At 70.9% G+C, this 15086-nt stretch overlaps 4 protein-coding genes across 12 annotated transcripts; 2 read left to right on the top strand and 2 right to left on the bottom strand.

The window, feature by feature from the left end:
• The first annotated feature begins 210 nt into the window (after positions 1-210).
• CHURC1 (churchill domain containing 1) lies at positions 211-2131 on the top strand. Of its 6 annotated transcripts, none has more exons than XM_075163592.1 (5): positions 215-314; positions 409-544; positions 1054-1124; positions 1686-1783; positions 1935-2131. In XM_075163592.1, exons 1-4 carry the CDS (start codon positions 276-278, stop codon positions 1776-1778), a joined length of 339 nt encoding a protein of 112 aa, XP_075019693.1. In that variant the 5' UTR covers positions 215-275; the 3' UTR covers positions 1779-1783; positions 1935-2131. The 6 variants fall into 6 exon arrangements, 5 of the variants coding, with proteins under 5 accessions (XP_075019690.1, XP_075019693.1, XP_075019691.1 ...); XM_075163594.1 differs by having other exon boundaries at positions 244-314; positions 466-544; XM_075163589.1 differs by lacking the exon at positions 1686-1783 and having other exon boundaries at positions 213-314.
• A 321-nt stretch (positions 2132-2452) lies between these two features.
• Positions 2453-4265, bottom strand: GPX2 (glutathione peroxidase 2). The gene is made up of 2 exons (XM_075163575.1): positions 3303-4265; positions 2453-3222 (listed from the first exon to the last, which is right to left on the bottom strand). Exons 1-2 carry the CDS (start codon positions 3525-3527, stop codon positions 2872-2874), a joined length of 576 nt encoding a protein of 191 aa, XP_075019676.1. The 5' UTR covers positions 3528-4265; the 3' UTR covers positions 2453-2871.
• Positions 4266-4889: 624 nt separating this feature from the next.
• Positions 4890-7682, bottom strand: RAB15 (RAB15, member RAS oncogene family). 3 transcript variants are annotated; one of them, XM_075163558.1, is made up of 7 exons: positions 7485-7682; positions 6254-6314; positions 6054-6114; positions 5883-5960; positions 5720-5809; positions 5128-5193; positions 4890-5045 (listed from the first exon to the last, which is right to left on the bottom strand). In XM_075163558.1, exons 1-7 carry the CDS (start codon positions 7606-7608, stop codon positions 4890-4892), a joined length of 636 nt encoding a protein of 211 aa, XP_075019659.1. In that variant the 5' UTR covers positions 7609-7682. The 3 variants fall into 3 exon arrangements, with proteins under 3 accessions (XP_075019659.1, XP_075019657.1, XP_075019658.1); XM_075163556.1 differs by lacking the exon at positions 7485-7682 and adding an exon at positions 6530-7350; XM_075163557.1 differs by lacking the exon at positions 7485-7682 and adding an exon at positions 6530-7350 and having other exon boundaries at positions 4945-5045; positions 5748-5809.
• A 2208-nt stretch (positions 7683-9890) lies between these two features.
• Positions 9891-14982, top strand: FNTB (farnesyltransferase, CAAX box, subunit beta). 2 transcript variants are annotated; one of them, XM_075163548.1, is made up of 12 exons: positions 9891-10036; positions 11620-11684; positions 11960-12032; positions 12371-12462; positions 12889-13035; positions 13140-13223; positions 13327-13413; positions 13499-13628; positions 13760-13892; positions 14198-14309; positions 14389-14503; positions 14624-14982. In XM_075163548.1, exons 1-12 carry the CDS (start codon positions 9956-9958, stop codon positions 14729-14731), a joined length of 1227 nt encoding a protein of 408 aa, XP_075019649.1. In that variant the 5' UTR covers positions 9891-9955; the 3' UTR covers positions 14732-14982. The 2 variants fall into 2 exon arrangements, with proteins under 2 accessions (XP_075019649.1, XP_075019648.1); XM_075163547.1 differs by having other exon boundaries at positions 14621-14982.
• The last annotated feature ends 104 nt before the right edge of the window (positions 14983-15086 follow it).

Below are 15086 nucleotides of genomic sequence, written 5' to 3'. Positions count from 1 at the left end.
CCTCGCCCGAGGCGGTCCCGCAGGGTCCAGCCCGGGGGGCTCCGGTGAGTGGGGCCCGGCCCGCACCCGCCTCCCCTTAACTCTGCCCCCAGCGGGGGCTGCCGCTGGCCCCGCCCTCCCCGCACAAACCCCGCCCTCCCAATCCGCCCAGATATCTGCTCAGCTAATCCCCGCCCATAAGGCGGGACTATAGCCCACACCACGCCCCCGGCTCTAAGCCCCGCCCCGCGGCGGAAGTCTCGCGATAGCAGCGAGACGGCGGCGACGGCGGCGGGATGTGCGGGGGCTGCGTGGGCACCGAGTACCCGGAGCGGGTAGGCCGCGCCGGGCCGGGCGGGGCGGGGCGGGGGCCGGTGCCGGGGCAGCCCCGGTGCCGGTGCCAGCGCCAGCCGTGTGCTGCCGCCCTAGGGCACCACCTGCCTGGAGGGCGGCTCCTTCCTCCTTAACTTCGTGGGGTGCGCGCAGTGCGGCCGCCGGGACTTCGTGCTGCTCGGCAACCGCGCCGCCGGCCTGCACGGCGGGGACGAGATCGTCACCTACGACCGTGCGGCGGGACGGGGCCGGGGGCTCGGGGAGGGGCGGCTGGGGGGGACCTTTGGCACCTGGGGGTCGGGGGGGGGGCCTGAGGGCTGGGGGGCTGGGGCTCGTGGGGGGGCTGAGGGAGGGTTAATTTGGGGAGGGGAGATTTGGGGGCCCGGTACTCGGGGGGGGGAGTTTGGGGGGGGATGATTGATGCTTTTGGGGGGGCACGGGCTGGGGAGGTGATGCCCGGCGGGGATCTCCGAGCTTGGGGAGGTGGGGGGGTGTCAGGGAGCTGATGGCCATTAAGGGGGGTTGGGTGCTGGGGGGAAGTTGGGGGGTTTGATGCTCTGGGACCCACCCTGGGGACGGGGGAGTCGGTGCCCCAGGGGTTGAGGCAGGCACAGAGGGTGGGGGCTTGTCCCCAAGGGACTGAGGGGATTGGGGGGTGGGAATGCCCCAGGGACAGTGACGCCAGGCCTGGGAGCAGCCGTGTCCCCTCAGCCCCTTAACCCGCTGTCCTCTCCTCCACAGACCTGTGCAAGAACTGCCACCACCTGATCGCGCGCCACGAGTACACCTTCAGCGTGGTGGATGACTACCAGGTATGCCAGGGGAGCAGCTTCTCCCCCCGCAGCCCCTCTCCAGCTCCAGAGATGTCCCAAGCCGAGCCCCGGGCTGTTCCTCTGCCTCCGGGTTTCCAGACCCACCCTGCCGTGGGCAGCCCTGCTGATTCCCGCCTGCCCTGACAACCGCAGAAGGGAGCCAGGTGGCTGTGGCACTGGCCTCGAAGGCTTTGAAGCCACGTCCCTGTGCTGGGGGCTACCTGGAGCCCCCTGGCACTAGTCCCTGCTTCATGGGGGGCAACCCAGCTCACCTCGCGCAGCCCCTGCCTGGGAATGTCAGTGATGTGCGTGGCCCAGAGCAGCAAACCGCGGCTGCGTCTCCCAGCCCTCCCCCCTGGCACGTTTCCTATTCAGCAGCTAAACGCTGGAAAATGGGCTCAGGGGAACAGATGGGGCTTGTCCTGGGGGATGAAACGAGATCCCCCAGATCTGATTGCAATCGAGGATCGGGTGCCGGCTCCGTCTCGGGTTTCCCTGCGGGAGAGCGGGGCTGTGGCAGACATGGCTGCGGCAGCTCCCCCCGCTCCTGTCCCGCCGCAGGAGTACACCATGCTGTGCCTGCTCTGCGGCCGGGCCGAGGACTCCATCAGCATCCTGCCCGACGACCCCCGCCAGATGACCCCGCTCTTCTGAAGCCCGTTTGTATCCCGGCACGAGTCCCTGTGTACCCCAAGAGCTCCTTCCCGGCCCCCCACGGTACAGAGCCGTGGCACCGGGAGATCCCTGGATCCCTGGGGATCCCTGGGGACAGCGCAGTCCCTTACGTGATTCTCTTCTCCAAACCTCCAGCCTGGATGTGGCGGACGCCCGACGAAGCTGCCCTGCGGCTCCGACCCTGGCTGCAGGGACGGGGGGAGCGCCACGGCCCGAGCCCCCCTTGTGCTGAAGACATGAAGGGGGCCCATGTCATCACCCCCAAAAGGATGCCCACCCCGTCCTGCCTCAGGAGCCCACGTGTGTGGGGGCAATAAATGTGACATGTTACAGCTCAGTGGTGCAGGCGGGAGCGCTTTGGGGGTGGGCTTCACCCCCCTGGACTCCCCGTAGCTGGTGAAGGGTGTTGGGGCCCAATGCAGGGATCAGGGGGGGCTTTTCCCTTCCTGGGAACCTGTGGGATTCCTGCCCCTTTAGTGGATCTAGTCCTTCCCCGCATCCCAGAGCCTGCTCTGCCCACCAGCGCTCTCCCAAACCCTGCTGAGAAGTGACTTAATTATTTTTGCTCCCCCAGGGGCTGCGTGGAGCTCGTGTGGGGTCACTGCACCCCCCTGGGGCCCATTTCCCTGGGGTGCGTAACCCAGCCCTGCCCCGCCGGGGGATGCATGTTCCTGGGGCGGGAAGGAGCTGGGTGAGCCACGGCTGCCGAAATCGCTTCCCTGGGGTGGGGTGCCGCTGTTGGCACCCAGCCCCAGCGATGCCCGCGGGGAGCACGGTGTTGCTGGCCTGGCACCGCTCCATCCCTGCACCACCGTTTCCTGGATCCGGCACCTGCTTCTTCCTGGCAGCGCCGGGGCTCGGCCCCGACAGCCCCCCACAAACCACGCGGACGTGGGTGTGCTTCCTCCGGCTCATTTATTGCCACCAGCCCACGCTGCCCCGGTCGCCCCGGCCCTCTGCCCCCATCGAGCCCCCTCCCCGCGGCAGTTTCGGAGGGGGCCGTCACCCGGCGGAGAGCTGGAGCCGTCCCGGGGGGCGGCAGCCGGCGGCGGGGGGGATGCCGGAGCCGACCCTACTTGGCCAGCTTGAGGAGGCGCTGGATGTCGGGCTCCAGCTGGGCGGTGGGCGTGCGGGGGCTGTAGCGCCGGAAAGGTTCCCCCTCGGGACCCACCAGGAACTTCTCAAAGTTCCAGGAGATGTCGGAGCGCCGCACCGGGCTCCAGGTGAGGAAGCGGGGCTCGGCCATCAGGTGTGCCGCCTCGTCGGCCGGCGCGGGCAGGTGAGCCTTCAGGTAGGCGAAGACGGGGTGGGTGTCCTGCCCGTTCACCTGGCACTTCTGGAAGAGGGTGAAGTTGGGCTCGAAGCCGCCCCCCGGCCGCACGTGCTTCAGGCTGTTGAGGATCTCCTCGTTGGTGCCGTTCTCCTGCGGCGGGGAAGGAGAAAGCTGGGGCCGTGCCGCGTTTTTTCCCCCTCCTCATGCACCGGTGGCCCTCGGGGACTTACCTGGTAGCCAAATTGGTTGCAGGGGAAGCCCAGCACGACCAGCCGCCGGGGGTAGCGGGCTTGCAGCTGGTTGAGCTGGGTGTAGTCCCGCACCGTGGTGCCTCAGAGGGACGCCACGTTCTCGATGAGGACCACGCGGCCCCGGAAGACGTTGAAGTCCACCTTCTCCCCCTGCAAGGAGGTGGCGCTCAGGTCGTAGAAGGACTTGGCGATGGGGACGGTCATGGCTGCGGGTGCGCGTCTGCTTTGCCCGCGCGCCCGTCGGCGCGCCTTAAGGGCTGCCCGGCACCCACGTGATGCGCCGGCTCCAAAGGTCTCCTCGCCCCGCCGTGACTTGGCAGAAACCGGAGCCGTCCCACCCGTCCCACCCGCTGGCACCCACCCAAGGGGGGAAGGAAGAGGCAGGGGAGCGCGCGGGTGGCGCGGGGCCAGGGCGATGCTCCTACCTGCCTCAATAATTCATGGCACGGCATGACTGCTCTTCCCCGTGCCCGCCGGCTGTGGGATGCTGTGCCGGCGCCTCCAGCCTGGCATCCGAGGGTTGGGAACACCCATGGGTGTCAGGGAATAACAGGACTCCGGGAGCTGGGGCTGCACGGGGTGGAGGAGGTGGGTGGCCAAGACCTAGGTGGGCGATGGGAGGGATGGGTGCCCCAGCGCATCTCCTTCCTCGCGGTTAGCTTGGCATCGCTCCCTGGGCCTCCTGTGCCATCCTGGTGCCCGCTGCCTTCACCCCAGTGCCCACCAGTCCTGGTGCCCACGGGTCCCAGTACCAGCATCCACCCTGGCACCCATCTGCTGCGCTGCCCACCATCGTCCTGGTACCCACCATCATCCCGGTACCTACCCATCCCAGTGCCCACCCATCCCAGTGCCCACCACCATCCCCCTGCCCACCCATCCCAGTGCCCACCACCATCCTGTTTGACCGCACTGGCCCTGTCCCTGCCGGGGCCGGCTCCTGCGTCCCCACAGGGCCGCTCCCACAGCCGGGGCCGAGCCGGCAGCCCCGCCGGGCAGCGGTGGCGGGCACGGTGCCCCACGGACCCGTCCCCCAGCCTGGAAAGGGGACACCGTCCCAGCGGCCCCGGCACAGCCTCAATTATTGATTACCGCTCGGGTTGCCGTGGCCTGGCTCTGCCTGCAGCGGCTGCCCCGCTCACCCGGTGCCGGCAGCTACCCCGTAGTGCCAGGGGCTCCGGTGGGGCACAGCCATCGTGGCACCATGCCACCGGCACGGCACTGAGCCCGCAGCCCCCCGCAGCAGCACACGAGCCAGCGGCCGCCTCCAGCATCACCTTTATTCTGCAAACCGTGTGTGTAAAACCGCGGGGGGGGCCCACGGGCACAGGGTGGGCACAGGGTGCCCACGACACCCCCCCCACCCCACTCTGCACACCGAGGGGGACCATGGGTGCCAGGATGGGGGGGGGGCACCCCTGCGACATCTGCCCAGCCCCCGTGGTCCCGGGTTGTCTCCCGCCACCAGGCACCTGCTGCCCCCCCCTCCATCGGGGCTGCCCCAGTCCCACACCTGCCATGCCCCCCCCAAACACAGCCTGGGGGGGAGTCGGGGGGGCCCAGGCTTCAACACCAGCAGGCTTTGGGGCTGTCCTCGCTCCCCGGGGGCTGCTGCTCGTCCTCCTCCAGGCGGGCCAGGGTGGGGGTGCGGGGGGGGCCCCGCAGCCCCTCCAGCTCCTTGCGATGCGCCTGCAGCACCAGCTCCGTCAGCCGCGTGAAGGACTGCGGGGGGGGGGGGGGCGAGGGGGGGTGAGCCTGGGGGCCCCCCTCGGCCCCCCCGCGCCCCCTCCCCGGCCCCCCGCACCTCCTTGATGTTGAGGTTGCTGCAGGCGCTGGTCTCGTAGAAGTCCATCCCGTACTCCCTGGCCAGCTGCAGGGCGAGGGGCCGGCGGCGGCACCGTGATTTGGGGGGGGGGTCCACCACCCCCAGCCCCCCCCCTCCCTGCCGCCATGTGCACAGCCAGGCGCGGACAGACGGACGAGCTGTGGTGGCGTAGGGCATCCCCTGGGGCTGGGCACTGGGTGCAGGGGTCCCGGGGGGGGGCACTGAGTGCTTTGGGGGTGCAGGTGACCATGCTGGTGGTGCAGGGGGGGGTCGGGGGTGCCTGGACATACCGGGGCGCTGAACAGGGAGGCATAAGAGCAGCCCTGGGGGTGCATGGGCACCGTGGGGGGGTCCCTGGACGCCCTGGGGGCTGTGGGGGTGGGGTTAGGGGTCCCTGGCTACAGAGAACATGACAGGAGGGTGGGGGGGGTCCCTGGACACAGGTAGGGCTGCACGAGGGGTGTTGGGGTCCCTGGAGAGTGCAAGGGGGGCTCGGGGGGGGGCCCTGGCCACGCTGGGGTGCAGGGGGGGGCCCTGGCCCCCCCGGGGGCACACGCCAGCCCCCGCTCACCTGCAGCCCTTGCTCTCTGGCCACTTGCCTCTTGTGCTCCTCGTCCGCCTTGTTCCCGATGAGGATTTTCTGGACGCCGTCGGGCGCGTACTGGGGAGGAGGGGGCGGCGTGAGGACCGCCCCCGCCACGGGGGGGACCCCCCCAAACCCCCTGCACCCCCACCTCATCCACGTCGCTGGCCCACTTCACGATGTGCTGGTAGGAGCGCTCGCTGCCGATGTCGTACACCAGGAAGATGCCCTGCAGGAGAGGGGGGGTGGCCATTTACACACACCCCTCCCGCTGTGCCTCAGTTTCCCCTCTCCTGCGCGCCGGGCTGGGACCCCCCCGTACCTGCGCCCGCCGGTAGTACTGCTTGGTGATGGTCTGGTACCGCTCCTGGCCTGCCGTGTCCCTGCAGCCGGGGAGAGCGGGTCAGCGCCGCCACCCACGGCACGAGTTGGTCAGGGCTCAGCCCCCACCCTGGGCGGGGGGAGCGGGGTTCAGACCCTCCCCCAAAACCCCCCCACCCTGCGCCCGGCGCCGGCACTCACCAGATCTGTATCCGCACCTTAATGCCGTCCACTTCGATGGTCTTCATCTTGAAGTCGACACCTGGGATGGGGAGGGGAGAGGTTACGGGGTGCCCCGGTGTCCCCCCCGCCCCCCGGGAGCTGCTGTCACCAGGGTCCCTCGCCCTCTCCTGGCCCACCCCAAGCCACGCCGCGCTGCCAAGCCGGGTGCCGGGGCTCGCCCGTGCCCACACCGTACCCGGAGCCGTGGCCCCGCCGTGCCCGGTGCCCCGGTAGCAGCCCGGTGCCGGTGCCCACACCTGGTCCCAGGCCTGGCCAGCGGCCCCGGTGGGTGCTGGGTCACTGCGTGGGTGCTGGCCCCGGCCCCGCTGCCGGGCGGGTGCTCCCGGTGCTCCCCGTGCCCCCGGTTTCGCTGTGCTGTGGCTCTCCCGTGCCCCCAGTTCCCCGATGCCGCAGCTCCCCAGTGCTCCCGGTTCCCTGATGCCGCGGCTGCCCCGTGCCCTCCGTTTCCCGGTGCTGTGGCTGCCCGGTGCTCCCCATTCCCGGCTCCCCAGTGCTCCCAGTTCCCCGGTGCCGTGGCTGCCTGCTGCTCCCGGCTTCCCGGTGCCCATGGTTTCCCTGGTGCCGTGGCTCCCTGGTCCTGCCGGTTCCCCAGTGCCGCGGCTCTCCGGTGCCCCCGGTTTCCCAGTTCCTCCGTGCTGTGGCTGCCCGGTGCTCCCGGCTCCCCGGTGCCCATGGTTTCCCGGTGCCCACGGTTTCCCACTTCCCCGGTGCTGCTGCTGCCCGGTGCTCCCGGTTCCCCAGTGCCACGGCTCCCCGGTTCCCACGGTTTTCCCATTCCCTGGTGCCCACGGCTCCCCGGTTCCCCTGTGCCCATGGTTTTCCCAGTTCCCGGTTCCGCGGCTGCCCGGTGCTCCCGGTTCCCTGGTGCCCACGGTTTTTGCGTTCCCCGGTGCCCACGGCTCCCCGGTTCCCCCGTGCCGATGGTTTTCCCCGTTCCCGATGCTGCGGCTGCCCGGTGCTCCCGGTTCCCCGGTGCCACGGCTCCCCAGTTCCCCTGTGCCGACGGTTTTCCCGGTTCCCGGTGCTACGGCTGCCCGGTGCTCCCGGTTCCCCAGTGCCCAGGGTTTCCCGGTGCCACGGCTGCCCGGTGCTCCCGGTTCCCCGGTGCCCGGGGTTTCCCCGGCCTCCCCGCTCCCCGGTGCCGCCGCTGCCGGGTGCTCCCCGTCCCCCCGCTCCGGTGCGGCGGTACCGATGGTGGAGATGTGGGCGGGGTGGAACTGGTTGTCGGTGAAGCGGCAGAGCAGGCAGGTCTTGCCCACGCCCGAGTCCCCCAGCAGCAGCAGCCGGAAGAGCACGTCGTACTGCTTGGCCATGGCGGGCCGGGCCGGGCCGGGCTGGGCTGGGCCGGGCCGGGGGCGCCGCTGCCGCCGCTACCGGGGGCGGGAGAGCTGCGCCGCCGCCGCGCCGGGCTGGCACCGGGGCGGGGCGCGGGGCGGGGGCAGCGGGGATGCACCGGGGGATGCGGTGGGGAGCGGGGGGGAGACACCGGGGATGCACCGGGGGATGCTCTGGGGAACGGGGGCGGCACCGGGGATGCACTGGGGGATGCGGTGGGGAGCGGGGGGGGGACACCGGGGATGCACCGGGGGATACATCGGGCATACACCGGGGGATGCTCTGGGGAACGGGGCGGGCACCGGGGATGCACCGGGGGATGCTCTGGGGAACGGAGCGGGGGACACCGGGGATGCGGAGGATACATCAGGGGGTATGCACCGGGGGATGCGGTGGAGAACGGGGGGGGTACCGGGGATGCACCGGGGGATACATCGGGGATGCACCGGGGGAAGCTCTGGGGAATGGGGCGGGCACCGGGGATGCACCGGGGGATGCTCTGGGGAACGGGGTGGGGGACACCGGGGATGCGGAGGATAGATCAGGGGGTATGCACCGGGGGATGCGGTGGAGAACGGGGGGGGTACCGGGGATGCACCGGGGGATACATCGGGGATGCACCGGGGGAAGCTCTGGGGAACGGGGCGGGGGGCACCGGGGATGCACCGGTGGGGACACCGGGAGATTGTCTGGGGCACCGGGGGGGGACACGGGGGATACACCCGGGATGCACCGGGGGATGCTGTGGGGGCACTGCGGGGGATGCAGCGGGGGACACGGGCAGGGACACGGGGGATGCTCTGGGACACTGGGGGGGACCCGGGGGGTGCACTGGGGAATAGGGGAGGCGACACCCGGGGACGCACCAGGGACCCCCCCAAGGAGAGAGTGGGGGGCACAAGGGGGAGCAGCCGGGGGCGCAGCAGGGGACACTGGGGTGACGCATGGAGCTGCACCAGGGGAGCCCCAGGGAGGGACTGGGAGGCACCCGGTGTCCCGGGGCTGAGAGACCTGGAGCCGGGCGGGGGGGCTGGAGGGTCCCCGGGACAGAGCAGGGCTGCGGTGGGTGCTGGGGTGCAGTGATGGGTGCAGTGCTGGATGCTGGGGTGCAGTGCTGGGTGCTGGGGTGCAGTGATGGGTGCAGTGCTGGGTGCCGGGGTGCAGTGCTGGGTGCCGGGGTGCAGTGATGGGTGCAGTGCTGGGTGCCGGGGTGCAGTGCTGGGTGCCGGGGTGCAGTGATGGGTGCAGTGCTGGGTGCCGGGGTGCAGTGATGGGTGCCGGGGTGCAGCGATGGGTGCAGTGCTGGGTGCTGGGGTGCAGTGCTGCGTGCTGGGGTGCAGTGATGGGTGCAGTACTGGGTGCCGGGGTGCAGTGATGGGTGCAGTGATGGGTGCCGGGGTGCAGTGATGGGTGCAGTGCTGGGTGCTGGGGTGCAGTGGGGCAGCACAGGCTGGGGCAGTGCAGTGCAGCCCCGCCAATGCTGCCTGTGGCAGGGGGGCATGGTGCAGCGGCGCAGCATGGTGAAGATGCTGTGCAGCGATGCGGTGACGCAGTGCAGTGAGGTGACACGCACTGCAGCAGTGACACAGCGCAGCACTGCACGCTGCCATGCAGTGACGCCCTGCCACGAGGCAGCGCCGCGGCACACGGGCATGGCGTGATGCGGCACAGAGGGACGATGCAGTGCCGTAGCGTGATGATGCAACACAGCACTGCAGTCCAACTATGCAGCGCCATGGCGTGATGCTGCGATGCAGTACTCCCACGCAGTGATGCGTTGCTGTAGTGTGATGATGCGATGCAGTGCTCCCATGCAGTGATGTGATGCTGTAGTGATGATGCCATGCAGTGCCCCAGTGCCATGGCGCAGCGCTGTAGTGTGATGATGCAATACAGCGTGGCAGTCCAACAATGCAGTGCCACGGTATGATGACGCAACGGGCTGCTGCTCTGCAACCATGCGGTGCCACAGCGTGATGACGTAACACGGCGCGGCAGCGCAACGATGCAGTACTGTAGCGTGATGATGCAACGCATCGCTGCAACGATGCAATGACGCAATAAGGCAGTGCAGTGCAGTGCAGCGCCGCGGGGCCCAGGCACCGGCCAGGTAGCCCAGCATGACGTCACAGCGCGGTGACGCTACGCGGCGGCGCGGTGACGCAGCGCCCTCCCTCCCAGCCGGCTCACGCCGCGCACGCGCACCTGGCCCGGGCGGTGGCGGGGCGGGGCGAGGCGGGAGGGGGCGGGGCGAGGGGCGGGGCAGACTGTCCCCGCCCGGCCGCCGTCGTCCCGCTGCCCCCGCCGGCGCGAGCCGCCCGCAGCATGGCGGGAGCCTCCCCCTCCCCCGGCGGGCGGCGGCGGCTGCGGGACGACGGGCTGCGGACCGCCACCTCCGCCGAGCAGGTGCGGGACGGCGGCCGCGGGGCCGGGGGGCCGGGGTGGGAGGGGGCCGGCGTGCGGTGGGGCCGGGCCGGGGGCGCCATGTGGGGCTGGGTGTGAGGGAATCAGCCGAGGGGCTGGGGTGGGAGCGGGCCGTGGGGCGGGCTCTGGGGGTGCCCGGCTGCCGTGGGGCTGGGGCGCCGTGGGGCGGGCTCTGGGGGTGCCCGGCTGCCGTGGGGCTGGGGCGCAGTGGGGCTGGCTCTGGGGGTGCCAGGCTGCCGTGGGGCTGGGGCGCCGTGGGGCGGGCTCTGGGGGTGCCCGGCTGCCGTGGGGCTGGGGCGCCGTGGGGCGGGCTCTGGGGGTGCCCGGCTGCCGTGGGGCTGGGGCGCAGTGGGGCTGGCTCTGGGGGTGCCCGGCTGCCGTGGGGCTGGGGTATGGGGTACCATGGGGCAGGCTCTGGGGGTGCCCGGCTGCCGTGGGGCTGGGGCGCCCTGGGGCGGGCTCTGGGGGTGCCAGGCTGCCGTGGGGCTGGGGCGCCGTGGGGCGGGCTCTGGGGGTGCCCGGCTGCCGTGGGGCTGGGGCGCCGTGGGGCGGGCTCTGGGGGTGCCAGGCTGCCGTGGGGCTGGGGCGCCGTGGGGCGGGCTCTGGGGGTGCCAGGCTGCCGTGGGGCTGGGTGATCCCCACCCCAGTCCCTCCCCAGGCCGCTGCTGGCCCCACACCTGCCTGTTGCAGCAATTTGGGCACCCAGAGTTTCGGGGAGCTGGGGGCTGCCACTCATGGCAGGTCCCAGGGGACACCCACCAGGGACCGTGACACACGTCACCCAGGACCTCCTCGGGGAGGGCAAGAGGGTCCTGGGGGCCCCCCCGGCTCCCTCCCCGCTCCGGCTGAGGCTGATCCAGGCCCGGCAGTGCCGACGCTCCCATGGGTGCTGGGACGGGCCCTGACGGGGTGAAAGGCGATGGCAGCGTTTCTCAATCCATGGGGTTCCCAGGGACGGGGCTGCCTGTGCCGCCCCTCCTCGCCCGTGAGGCTGCGGAGACGCCCCCGCTGAAACCCGGGGTATTTTCCAGAGGGCCGCAAGGATCACCCGGCTTGGGACGGCACGCGGGGTGCCGGGTGTTAAGTCTAAAATGAGGGGACAGTGGCACAAGTCCCGGGTTACCCAGCAGTGCCATCCTGGCGTTAGCGGGAGGAGGAAGGCTACGGCGTTTTACGTGGGGGTCCCGGGAGGAACCAAACTCCGTCTTTAAAACCGCTGCATTGGAAAAGCAGCACGGCACGGTGCTGGAGCCCCCGCCTAATCCTGGGCGCAAAGCTCCTCGGCAGCTCCCGCTAAGCCGCTCCGCGGCAGGCAGGACCGAGCGGCTTTCAGTCGCTTTGGTTTTCCTGGAGAAGGCGATGAGACGGTGCCACCGGTAACGGGAGCGGCCGTGAGCCCGATAAACCCCTGGGACGGGGCAGGAGCCTCCGCGGCCGGGCTGGGAGCCGGGGAGCTCAGGGGGGACGGTGTTTGGGAAGGGCAGAGCCGCTTTCCAGAGCTCACCGTGGTCTTTGTTTCCCCCCTGCCCTCGCCCCGTGCGCCTCCACGCTGCGGCCGGCGGCAGACCAAGGTGGAAGATATCGTGCAGGAGGTCTTCGACGCCTGCAAGACGAACCATCACGCCTCGCAGTAAGTTCCTGGGGCAGCTGGTTCCTGCCAGCTGCAGAAACTCTCAGTAACAGCAAATAAATACCTCCCCCCCCAAACCAGTGACTCTGGTGGCTGCTGAGACCCATAGCGAGGGACCGGCCGCTCCTGCGGGCGCTGGGGTGGGATCCTGCCCCTTCTCGCAGACAGAAGCCTTGAAGGCGGTGGTGTCGGCTCCGGGCTCGCGTCCCCTCTCGGCCGGGCTGTCCTGGCTGCCGGCGCTTTGCCTGCCGAGCCCTGCCCTGCCTGTCTTCCAGATTCGTCCTGCAGCGGGAGAAGCACTTCCATTACCTGAAGAGAGGCCTCCGGCAGCTGACCGAAGCCTACGAGGTACCCGCGATGCCGGCGGTGCTGCCGGGTGTCCTGCCCCAGAGCTGCTGGCTCCCTGCTCTGCCCTCTGGCTGGGGTGAACCTTCGCCCTGGGGCTGCTGCCGGAATTGTCACCGGGCATTTGCTGTCCCCCATCCATCGCTGCCGGCCCTGGGGCAGAGGCAGCAGTTCCTGTGTCGCCTTGGGTCACGCTCGTCCCCGTGGTGATGCTCCAGAGCAGCAGCTCTGGGGCTCTCCTGCCTGTACCTTCTCCTGTGGGAGCTCTGCCTGCTCCTGCCTGCACCCCCAGGCCCCGCACCGCTCCCCGGCCGCCCTGACCGTCCCTCTGGTCCCCGCAGTGTCTGGACGCCAGCCGCCCCTGGCTCTGCTACTGGATCCTGCACAGCTTGGAGCTGCTGGACGAGCCCATTCCCCAGTCGGTCGCCTCTGAGTAAGTGGCACTGGCGCGGCAAGAGCTGGGGGGGACCGCAGTGGCAGCCTGGGGACCCCCACCGCGGACCTGGCTGCGGCCAGAGGCCCCGCAGGCCACCCGCGTGATGCCGGAGGTGCCACCTCCCGCTGTCCCCACGCGCTGGCGGGAGCAAAGGAGAGCTTTGTCTCCCCCGCGGCCGTCAATGCCGCCTATTCTTCCGGCCAGCGCCTCGTGCTCCGGCATCTCGTGGTGGACGGAGATGGGGGAGAGGGAGATAACCCCGGCTCTGACCTCGGGGGGGGACACCGGGGGTTAACGGGGCTGGGGCGGGGGGTGAGGAGGGGTCTCCCTCACCCGGGTGGGAAATATCACCCCACTGGGTGCCGGGGGTGAGGCTGGGGAGCGCCGAGCCCCTTCCCCACCCTCCCCTTGTGCCCCCCCCAGCGTCTGCCAGTTCCTGAGCCGCTGCCAGAGCCCCCAGGGCGGCTTCGGGGGGGGCCCCGGCCAGCACCCCCATCTCGCCCCCACCTATGCCGCCGTCAACGCGCTCTGCATCATCGGCACGGAGGAGGCGTTCGGTGTCATCGACAGGTACGGCCAGCACGCCGGCGGTGCGGGGGGGGCGTCCGGCCAGCCGGTGCGGGGCCAGGGGGGCAGGACGCGTGCCCCCCCTCGCAGCCCGCTGTCTCTCGCAGGAAGAAGCTGCTGGAGTACCTGCACTCGCTGAAGCAGCCCGACGGCTCCTTCCTCATGCACGTCGGCGGCGAGGTGGACGTCAGGTGGGCTCCCAGTGAGGGGGGAAGCGGCTCCGCCGCGCTTCCAGCCGGCTGGGTGCCACGGCGGGGAGCCGGTGCCGCAGCTCTGAGCGCCCGTCTCCCGCAGGAGCGCCTACTGCGCCGCCTCCGTGGCCTCGCTGACCAACATCCTCACGCCCGCGCTCTTCGCCGGCACGGCCGAGTGGATAGCGAGGTGAGAGCCAGCGTGCACGGGGACGGGTGGGGGACGGGGGACGGCCCCTCGCCTCGGTGCCGTCCTGACCCCGCTGCCCGCGCAGGTGCCAGAACTGGGAGGGCGGCATCGGCGGGGTGCCGGGCATGGAGGCCCACGGCGGCTACACCTTCTGTGGCGTGGCGGCCTTGGTCATCCTCAAGAAGGAACATCTGCTGAACCTCCGGAGCTTGCTGGTGAGTGGCACCACGCGTGCGGCTCCTCGGCTCTCCCGGCGCTTGCCGGGACGGGGGGTCTCAGCCGGTCAGCGATGCCGGGGGGGGTCCCTGTGCTCGCACTGGCACCCGCTCCTGTCCGTCCCGCGCAGCACTGGGTGACCGGCCGGCAGATGCGCTTCGAGGGCGGCTTCCAGGGCCGCTGCAACAAGCTGGTGGACGGCTGCTACTCCTTCTGGCAAGCCGGCCTCCTGCCCCTGCTCCACCGCGCCCTCCACGCCAGGGGTGAGTCGGCCGTGGGGGGGTCCCGGCTTCCTCTGCTCCCAAACCGGCATCTCCGGGGATGGGTGAAGGCGTTTTAGCGAGGGAATGAAGCGCAGAGTAACTCGGGCGTCCCCACGTCCCTGTTCTCGGGGGGCTGCTGAATCGCAGGGGGAGTTCGTGCTTCCTCGCAGGCTTTTTGGCAGCAAGGCTTGACCGTCTGCTGGGCCAACGCCTTGGTGGTTCCCCGGGGTGTGCGCAAAGGCCCTGGGGGGGTTCTGCCACCTTCTCGGGGTCCCCCCAGGCATTTCACCGCCCTCCCCCCGCAGGCGACGCGGCGCTCAGCATGGCGCGCTGGATGTTCGACCAGTCTGCGCTGCAGGAATACATCCTCCTGTGCTGCCAGTGCCCGGCCGGGGGGCTGCTCGACAAGCCGGGCAAGTGAGTACCAGCTCGGGGCGGCAGGGGGGGCTTCCTGGTGCCCCGGACCCCCACTCAGCACCCCAATATCCCCCTCCAGGTCCCGGGATTTTTACCACACCTGCTACTGCCTGAGCGGGCTGGCCATCGCCCAGCACTTCGGCAGCGGCGACCTCCACCACGAGGTGGTCCTGGGCGTCCCCGAGAACCGCCTGGTAGGTGCCGGGCATCACCACGAGGTGCCGGGGCAGGCAGGGCTGAGCTGCCCGGCCTCCGCCTGCCCTCCACAGTGCCCAGAACAGGCAATAACCTCCTCTCTTTCTCTCTCGCAGCAGGCCACGCACCCCGTCTACAACATCGCCCCGGAAAAGGTGGTGAGAGCGGTGATGCACTTCTTGCAGCAGCCTGTGCCCAGCCTGGAGCCGGCGGCCGCTGCCGACTAGGGGTCCCGCTGCCCCCGGACTGTGCGGAGCGGCCCTGCCCGGGGCTGGCGGGGAGCTGCCGCGGCGTCTCGGCGCGGACGGGCAGAGCGAGGTCCTCAGGGTGCTAGCAATACCAAAAACCGGCCCGCCCCGTGGCCGCCAGCTCCCGCCGCCGTGCCGGGCGCCCCGCCGACCTCCCGGCGGGAGCCGAGCTGGCCGAGGGGGACACGGGACGCGGCAGAGCTTTTGGCATCAATAAACCAGAACCGACACCTGCCGTCTCCTGTGCGCGGGGAGGGCACGTAGCTGCCACCGCCTCTGTGCCACCGATGGTGGCCCTGGGGACGCGGGGCAGGAGGTGACACCGAGCTCCGGC

Source organism: Calonectris borealis, chromosome 14 (assembly GCF_964195595.1).
Source record: "Calonectris borealis chromosome 14, bCalBor7.hap1.2, whole genome shotgun sequence".
NCBI classification, from domain to species: Eukaryota; Metazoa; Chordata; class Aves; order Procellariiformes; family Procellariidae; genus Calonectris; species Calonectris borealis.
This window is presented reverse-complemented; position numbering and strand designations above follow the sequence as displayed.